Below are 8,696 nucleotides of genomic sequence, written 5' to 3' on the forward strand. Positions count from 1 at the left end.
CTCTTCTGATTTCACTCACCCGTATATATGGATGCATTAGGAACTAGAGACTGACCCGTATATATTTTGCTAGTCTGCAGGGGATGGAGAGGAAGTAGGGAAGAGAGAGCAACCGGTTCAAACTCAAGTTTAAGATTGGATCGACTGTAGTGGCTGACTATGTGCTTCCATCAAATCAATTATGCTCTGTAGGAGCGACTCGGGTGGCTGTCAACCCACTCGTGGGGTGCAACGTGCTGCCCTGGGTTCTTGGTCCTGGCCTGAGCCCCGGGTTCAGATCTGGAGAGGCGTAGCCTCCAATGGCGGTTAGGCTGGTGGCGGCAGCTGTTGGGTTGTCGGAGAGGGCTCCGGGGCGCTGTTAGGCCTCGTATCTCGCATGCGAGGGTCATGATGTAAACTCACAATTAGGACTTCTTTTGCAGTGGAGTAACATAGGCATTCTTAAATGAAGAACAACATGATATCCAAGAATCAGAATTAAACTCTACAAGATTACGAGTATCTCAAGAAATTACATAGAGAAACACAAAGAAAAATTTCTGACAAACATAATCAAGTTGCAAGAGCAAAATATGACATTATCCCGTAACACATATATAACATACAACAAAAACTCGGGTTTCACTTTCATTGTCCATGTTTGAAAATATATCCTCCTAAAAGGTATTTAAGAACGGCATGAAGAGCTAAGACAGAACACATTGGAAGATTAGCCATGCATGCAAGCCAAATCCAACCACCGAGCTCAACCACTCGAAGATTTTGCGTTTTAATCACTCTCCGAGCTTCCGTCTGAACCAGCAAAATCAATGCAAGTACTACTACCACCGCCATATGCTTGGCTGCTAGGGTGAACAACGGTTGGCTTGAAGCCTTCGCAGCCGTAGCAATGCCCTACAAAACGACGCATGCATGCAATCCCTCTTCCCATACATCTCACATGTACTAATTTTCATCCTTATATTTTGAATGCTTGATACTTTTTCAACCAAATGTCCATTTTGAAACTTTCTATATATTTGAATTTGTGGTGACAAGGCTTTCAAAACAAGACCAATCTTGGATATATTTGAACTACTCTTTATTTTACATATTTTAGTTATCTTTGAAATCACCTTCATAAAACATAAATGTTTCGGTATTTCATAAAAAATATTTCGATCATTTCACTATTTTCGAAAAACTAATTTCACTCATAAGAAACTAATTTCAGTTATTTTTAAACACTGGGTTCACTTATTTTAAACCATCTATTTCACTCGTTTCGGAAAACAATTTCACTAATTGCAAAAAATGTTGTCACCAATTTTAAAAAACTAATTTTAACTAGATCAATCAAAAATACATTTGAACTGGTCTTAAGTTTAAGGTTTCACTCATTTCCAAGAATATAATTCCACTCGTTCCAAAATCAATATTTCACTAATTGGAAAAGGCATATTTCACTGATTCGAAAAACTATTTTCACTCATTACAAAATATATCTTAAAAACTAAATTAATTATGGGGTGCCATATCGGTGCTCAGAAGAAGCTTGAAGTTTGCTGCCCCCGCGTCATCTCTGTGAGGCGACTCGGGCGGCCACCCCGCCGGGCGCCGCCACAGCCTCTTCTCCGGCCACCGCAGCTCGCCGCCGCCGGCAAAACAACGTTGGGCAAAGCCCGGCGAAGGCTGGCGGCGGCAGGATCCGTCACGCACGCGGGGGTTTGGGCCTGTTGCCTCCTCCCCACATCAGCGATGGGGGGCCGCTAGATCTGGCCTCGTGCCTCCTCTGGCCTGCTTCTCTGGCATCGTACGACGCCCTCCTTCCAGATCCCGCTGGCGTGCCACGGCTGCGGGCTCTCGGGTGGCTCCTGTGGCTGTGCGCCCCGCTCCCCTGCTCCATGCCTTGCGCCGGCCTCCGCCGCTCCCGTCCTCAACTGCTCCATGCCTTGCGCCGACATCCGCCGCTCCCATCCTCAACTGCTCCACGCCTTGCGTTGGCCTCCGCCGCTCCCGTCCTTAACTGCTCCACGCCTTGCGCCGGCCTCCGCCGCTCCCGTCCTCAACTGCTCGCCGCCGTCGTCTGTCTGCCGGGAGCTCCGCATCCTGCCTCCCCGCAGATCCAAAACTAGCGTGTCTTCCGCCTCCGCCGCCGCCCGTTCTGTCGTCGTCGTGCTCCTCCGCGCGGTCGCCAAATGAAGGTGGCGTCGCGGTTTCCTGCCTAGGGAGCCCTGCACCTCCCAGTTCCCCCGGTGGGTTGTCACTGTCTTGTGGCTTTACCTGCAGGGGCGCCGCACCAGTGGTCCTCGCTGGTGGCCTTGGAGTCAAGGGTGCCTGCCGGCGTCGCTGCCGGTTGGATTCACTTGGATCTGGGGCCGTCCATTCCAGCGCCGCCCGGCGCTATTGGCGGCTGCTCTGCATCTCGTCATATGGAGGATGTGACCGAGGTTTGGGAGAAATCCATGGTCGGCCAGCAAAAAAGCAGCAACTGGCCGAGACAGCGGCGACGCTTCCCGTCGTTCCCATCTTGATGGCGTTGTCTTCATCCCCCGGTCTTGTGATGTTTTGGGTGTGCTATGTGAAGTTCTATGCTTGGGGATGCCCTTCGACTAAGCCGGTGGCACACACGTGCCGTGGCGTCGTCTCGGCCCGGGTGACCGTTCGAATGTACCCCATGACACAGGTGGTGTCGCGGTGTTGTGCAGTCTTGATTGCCTAGTGCTTTTCGATTGCGTCGACGGTGCAGTGTCATGGTTTAGTCTCGGCTCACCGCTGCAGTTCGAGCGCCCGTGGCGCCCCCTTTTGTGATGTTTTGGGTGTGCTATGTGGAGTTCTATGCTTGGTGATGCCCTTCCGCTACGCCGGTGACACACAGGTGCCGTGGCGTCATCTCGGCCCGGGTGACCATTCGAATGTACCCCATGACACAGGTGGTGTCGCGGTGTTCTGCGGTCTTGGTTGCCCCGGTGCTTTTCGATTGCGTCGATGGAACAGTGTCATGGTTTTTTGCGTCGGCTCGCCGGTGCAGTTCGAGCGCCCGTGGTGCCCCTTGTTGTGTTGTGTCCCCCCCCTCGCCATGTGTCTGTCTATGTGTTATTTTGCTTTATTTCTTCTTCCTGTGCCCCCTCACTTCTCCGGTTCACTTGAACCCTATCTTGTATTAGGCTGCAAAGCCTATAGGCAACAAATGAATACAATTCAGGTGGGGAGAATTTCTCCCCCCCCCCCCCCCCCCCGGTTGAAAATTCAAAAAAAAAACTAAATTAATTGTTTCACTCATTTGAAAGAATGTAATTTCACTCGTTCCAAAATTAGTATTTCCCTAATTTGAAGAAAAGCATCTCACTGAATTGGAGAACTGTTTTTGCTCATTACAAAATATATCTAAAAAACTACTTTTACTGTTTCACTCATTTCAAAGATTAAAAATACAGTAATATACGTGAGATGTGGGCCAGCAAAATGCACAAATCGCAAAGTGGACGAATGACAGATGATTCACCAGTGCATACCGCCACCGGTAAAAAGAGCTTTGCGGTGGGCTACCATTGTAGTTGTTCAGTTGTTGCTTTACAAATAATGGAGTGAGGCAAAAGCCTTTTTCAACTGAGTCATAATGTAGGCCAACATCCACGATAGGAGGGATCATGATGTAAACCCACATTTAAGACTTCTTTGACAGCAGAGTAACACATGCATTCTTTAACGAAGAACAACATGACATCCAAGAATTGAGATTACGAGTATCTCAAGACATTACAGAGAGAAACACAAAGAAAAATTCTGACATAGATAGAAGAAGTCGAAAACAAGTCTGCAAGGGTAAGCAAGTCGCGAGAGCAAAATATGATATTATCCCATTACACATAACATACAACAAAAACTCAGGTTTCAGTTTCATGCGCATATTTAACTTTATTTACCTTCTCAATGAAAATATGCCCCCCTAAAAGATATTTAAGAACGGCATTAACCACCAAAAGTACATTTATCTTGGCATGAAGAACTAAGAAACAAGACAAGCTGTAAGATTAGCCATGCAAGCCAAATCCAACCACCGATCGGGCTCAACCACTGGAAGATTTTGCGTATTAATCACTCTCCGAGCTTCCATCTGAACCAGCAAAATCAATGCAAGTACTACTACCACCGCCATATGCTTGGCTGCTAGGGTGAACAACAGTTGGCTTGAAGCCTTCGCAGCCGTAGCAATGCCCTAAAAAACAAACACACAAAAAAGAGTCAGACAAATATTAACACGACTAAACAAAATAGATTCCATCTAACGCAAACCTTACGATTACATGCTACTCTGGAGATATAGATAGCATGCATATAACTAACTGGAAGCCTAACAAAGCAGGTTTGAGCATCTAAAAAATGCCATTTTTGCTTAACTGCTTCTTCATGTATATTTACATCCATTAAGCAGCAGGGCATATGATCTAGAGGAATAACTGACAGTTTCAACAAAGGTTCATATTATTTGCAGGATTGTTCAATTGCGAAAGGTGACACTAACTATGTAGCAGGAAGGGCATGCAAAATCACTAGGATTGATAGTTTCTACGAGTTTATGGCATGGACATCTTATATCCAGGATTTGGTCTGCAAAAGGTACTCTTTAAATTAGAAAACAGCAGTCTCTCTGGCTAGTACGTACCATTATCATGTTCTCCAACGATGCAGCACAGGACCACATCCTTCTCGCCATGGAAAGCGGAGTTGACCTCAGAGAAGAAGAGCTTGGTGCTGTCGGCATCAGCAGAATGATGATGATCCTCTGCTTGCTTAGCCGTGAAGTTGTAATGGATGCAGCCCCCTCCAAACTCCCAAAACTCACGGATCACTGGCACCTCCACCAGCTCAAACTGAAAAAACAAGATGGAAGAGTACAGTTACAATAGAGCAGTGGGTTAACACACAATACACCCACACCCACACACACACTCTTACGGGAGAGGAAGAGAGGAGAGACCTTGGTGTTGTTTGCTCTGTTGTACTTACGCAGGGCAACCTTTGCATGGTGCCGCCCAGTCTTTTGCCTAAACGCGACTCTCTTCTCACGTAGTGCATTCCTTACTTCCGGAGGTTTCCTCTGCCTCGGTACACACTCCTCTTCCTCACCGAAATCGGCGCCGTACTCCCCATAATCGGGTTCAGGGAAAGTGAACTGAAACCTAAATCCATGTTCCTCCATGTTGATACCTTCAGGAGTGCTCCTCTCCTTGGAAGCACAGGCAGCTCGGCTCCTGATGCATGGGGTACTCCCGTCCTTGGAAGCCCATCCAGCCCGACTCCTGATGCATGGGGTACTCCACGATCACATTTCAACATAACCAAAATGATAACAGAGAGCAGTGAGAGAAGAGTCTTTTTTTTTTTACCTTGCGTACCTCCCCCTGGAAGCAGCGGATGAGACAGCAGCTTGAGCAGGATGGTGTTGCTTTGGCTCCTCTGGCAAATTCTCCTTGTGCCTGAACCACAACATGCCAATAATTCAGAATTACTACTACAGTTAACAACGGAAGCAGAGCCGTCCGCACAATCAATATATGAAACCAATGATTAATTCTACTTTTCGCGGCGAGATTTCACTCGGAACCGTAGGAGATTGATTGTTGTCGGATAGGATAGGACACATGTGAGTGGAATTGGAAACGAATCGAATCGAATCGAACAGAAGGAATGAAGCAGGGTAATGGCTACACCGGACAGGAGGACGAGACGTACTGGGACGGCGGCTTCGAGAGCTTGGGCAGCGGGCCGAGGGGCGGCGGCAGGCGCCTTGGGGGGACAGCGACGGGGCGGTTGAGAAACTGCAGGATGCGCCTGTCGACGCCGCCTTGCCCTTGCGAGCCTCCCGCGCACCTGTCCAGATCGAGCTGCGACCAGCAGGGTTGCGGGCCCTTCCCCCAGCGGTCGTAGGCTGTCGGCTCCCGGAGAGGAGAGTGGAACGGGACGAAGCAGTCGTCCACGGACATGGTGGGGTGGCGCCGCCGGAGACAGAGACGGCGGACGAACGAACGAGGGTTTGTTTAATTGGGGAATTTGGGGGGAGACGACACCTTTTATTTCCAACAAGCTTTCTCGACTCGGCCTCGGGGTACAACCGTACAATTACAAATTACTCCCCCATAAATAAATATAATACTGCAGCATTTAAATCATTTAAGTAGTAATCTAAACGCTTTTATATTTTTTTATAATAAGGGAGTACCATTTAAATTTCTACTCCCTCCGTTCAGAAATAAGTTACTCACCATGTTACTTAAATTTGAATTAAAAACCTATTTCCAAACGGAGGGAATGTAAATTATACCTCGAACCGTGGCCTACAGAAACGAATACGCGGGTGAAAATGGATCTACTTTTTTTCCTTTGTAGACCCATAAATATTGACTTATCTGTATATGAATTTTACAAACACACATCGAATAATGTTAGAACTGGACTAAATATAAATTTTGTATTTCTGAAAATATGGGGCGCCGGTCACAAAAAAAAGAGAAACCGCACTTGTATCCCTAACTTCGCAATCCAGAGACATGAAAACTGCCTACTACTCCCGGCGGATGGATTATAAGAGTGGGCAGAGTTCGTGTATATATATATATAGAAAGAAAAAGGAAACTGCATGCGGTTGGAGTAGCAAAAGAACATACGACGAATCTCGCGGCTGATCCGCCATGGTCGACTGATTCCGCGATATATTGTGTATGTACGCAACGCAGTTCTTCTTTCTAATCTGAAGGAAGGTGTGAGATTCGTCTCCATGGAAAGTCAGATCGATAGGTATATAAATGCGACCTCCTTCCGTAGGCTCCAAGACGGATGCGGTTTCCGATTCGTGCGCTCCCTTTTCTACGGGAGTAAAAACACTTGTTTCCGTTTGAATCACCGTCTCTATGGATCAGCCGGATGATTTCTTAGAAATCACCGTCTGCACAGCCGTCCGATCCGTTCGCACATGACGCTTGGATGGTCTTCCTCTTCTTCGGTCTTCTACGGTCCTGCTTGCAAGCACGAAGCACCCCACGCCCCTTGACGGGGTCATGTATCCGGGGTGGCTAACACCCAGGAGCCCAGCCTCATCAATCACAAGTGGTCCGCCAGGTCCAGGACACGGCGCAAACCCTAGGAGGCAGGACGACCTTGTTGTTGCCCAAGGCTAAAGGGCGGCAGCGCACCAGATCGCATCTATCATGTAAACCCTAGACCTCTATTGATTGTGTATATAAAGGGAGGTCTAGGGTACTTATCAATTATCGCACCAGATCGCATCTATCATGTAAACCCTAGACCTTAGCAAGACGTAGGGTATTACTCTCCTGAGGCCCGAACCTCGATAAACCCCTGGTGTGACCTCCGATCCATGACTTGCAGTAGCGCTTGGACCCCTACCGAGGGATTTGACGGGAATTTGCTCCGTCAGTTGGCACGCTAGGCACGGGCATCACTCATACGTCTCCATTGTATCTACTTTTCCAAACACTTTTGCTCTCGTTTTGCACTCTAATTTGCATGATTTGAGTGAAACTAACCCGGACTGATGTTGTTTTCATCAGAACTATCATGGTGTTGTTTTTGTGCAGAAATAAAAGTTTTTCAGAATGGACGAAACTTGGTGTACATTTTTTATTGAATAAATAAAAAATACCGGAACGAAGATCCACCGGAGGGGGATACTAGTTGCTCAAAAGGCAACATGGCATGCCTACCCCCCTTGGGCACGCCCTGATGCCTCGGGGGGCCCACGAGGCTCTGTCTGCTCTAATGCTAACTATATAAATTACGTTTCTCCGAGAAACAAATAAGAGAAGAAGTTTCATCGCGTTTTACGATACGGAGCCGCCACCACCTCCTGTTCTTCATCGGGAGGGCTGTTCCGGAGTCCGTTCAGGGATGCGGAGAGGGGGATTCATCGTTGTCGTCATCATCAACCCTTCTTCATCAATAATTCCATGATGCTAACCACCGGGAGTGGGTAATTTATTTGTAGGCTTGCTGGACGATGATGGTGTTAGATGAGATTTATCATGTAATCGAGTCAATTTGTTAGGGCTTGATCCTTGGTATCCACTATGTTCTGAGATTGGTGTTACTATGACTTTGCTATGCTTAATGCTTGTCACTAGGGGCCGAGTGTCATGATTTCATATTTGGACCCTCTATGTTATCATCAATATATTTGAGTTGTTGATCATATCTGCTAGTTGTACGCACTTGTTATTGTTCTGATCCGTAGACCCCAAGGTGACAATAATTGGGATAGTCTCCGGGGATGGCTGTAATTCGAGGAGTTTATATATTCATCATGTGTTAATGCATGCTTTGTTCCGGTTCTCTATTAAAAGGAGGCCTTCATATCCCTTAGATTTCCTTATGGACCCTGCTGCCACGGGAGGGTAGGACAAAAGATGTCATGCAAATTCTTATTGTAAGCACAAATGACTATATACGGAATACATGCCTACATTGAATTTATGAATTGAAGCTATTGCGTAACGCTCTGGGTTCTGACTGTTATATGATGAATGTCATCCAACAAAAATATCCATCGTTGATCCAATGTCTACGCTTTGCTCATATCCATCGTTGATCCAATGTCTACGCTTTGCTCATATTGATCTTTGCTAAGTTATTGCTGCTGCTGTTAGAATCACTACAAAACTACTATTGTTACTGTTCTTATTACTGTTACTATTGTTACT

General features: G+C 47.0%; 1 protein-coding gene across 2 annotated transcripts; it reads right to left on the reverse strand.

Moving 5' to 3' along the window:
* Positions 1–3,818: 3,818 nt before the first annotated feature.
* LOC123119021 (uncharacterized) lies at positions 3,819–6,777 on the reverse strand. Of its 2 annotated transcripts, none has more exons than XM_044538660.1 (5): positions 6,648–6,777; positions 5,370–5,459; positions 4,961–5,282; positions 4,646–4,853; positions 3,819–4,198 (listed from the first exon to the last, which is right to left on the reverse strand). In XM_044538660.1, exons 1-5 carry the CDS (start codon positions 6,671–6,673, stop codon positions 4,074–4,076), a joined length of 771 nt encoding a protein of 256 aa, XP_044394595.1. In that variant the 5' UTR covers positions 6,674–6,777; the 3' UTR covers positions 3,819–4,073. The 2 variants fall into 2 exon arrangements, with proteins under 2 accessions (XP_044394595.1, XP_044394594.1); XM_044538659.1 differs by lacking the exon at positions 6,648–6,777 and adding an exon at positions 5,716–6,037.
* Positions 6,778–8,696: the final 1,919 nt, after the last annotated feature.

The sequence above is a fragment of the Triticum aestivum genome, chromosome 5D (genome assembly GCF_018294505.1).
Source record: "Triticum aestivum cultivar Chinese Spring chromosome 5D, IWGSC CS RefSeq v2.1, whole genome shotgun sequence".
NCBI classification, from domain to species: Eukaryota; Viridiplantae; Streptophyta; class Magnoliopsida; order Poales; family Poaceae; genus Triticum; species Triticum aestivum.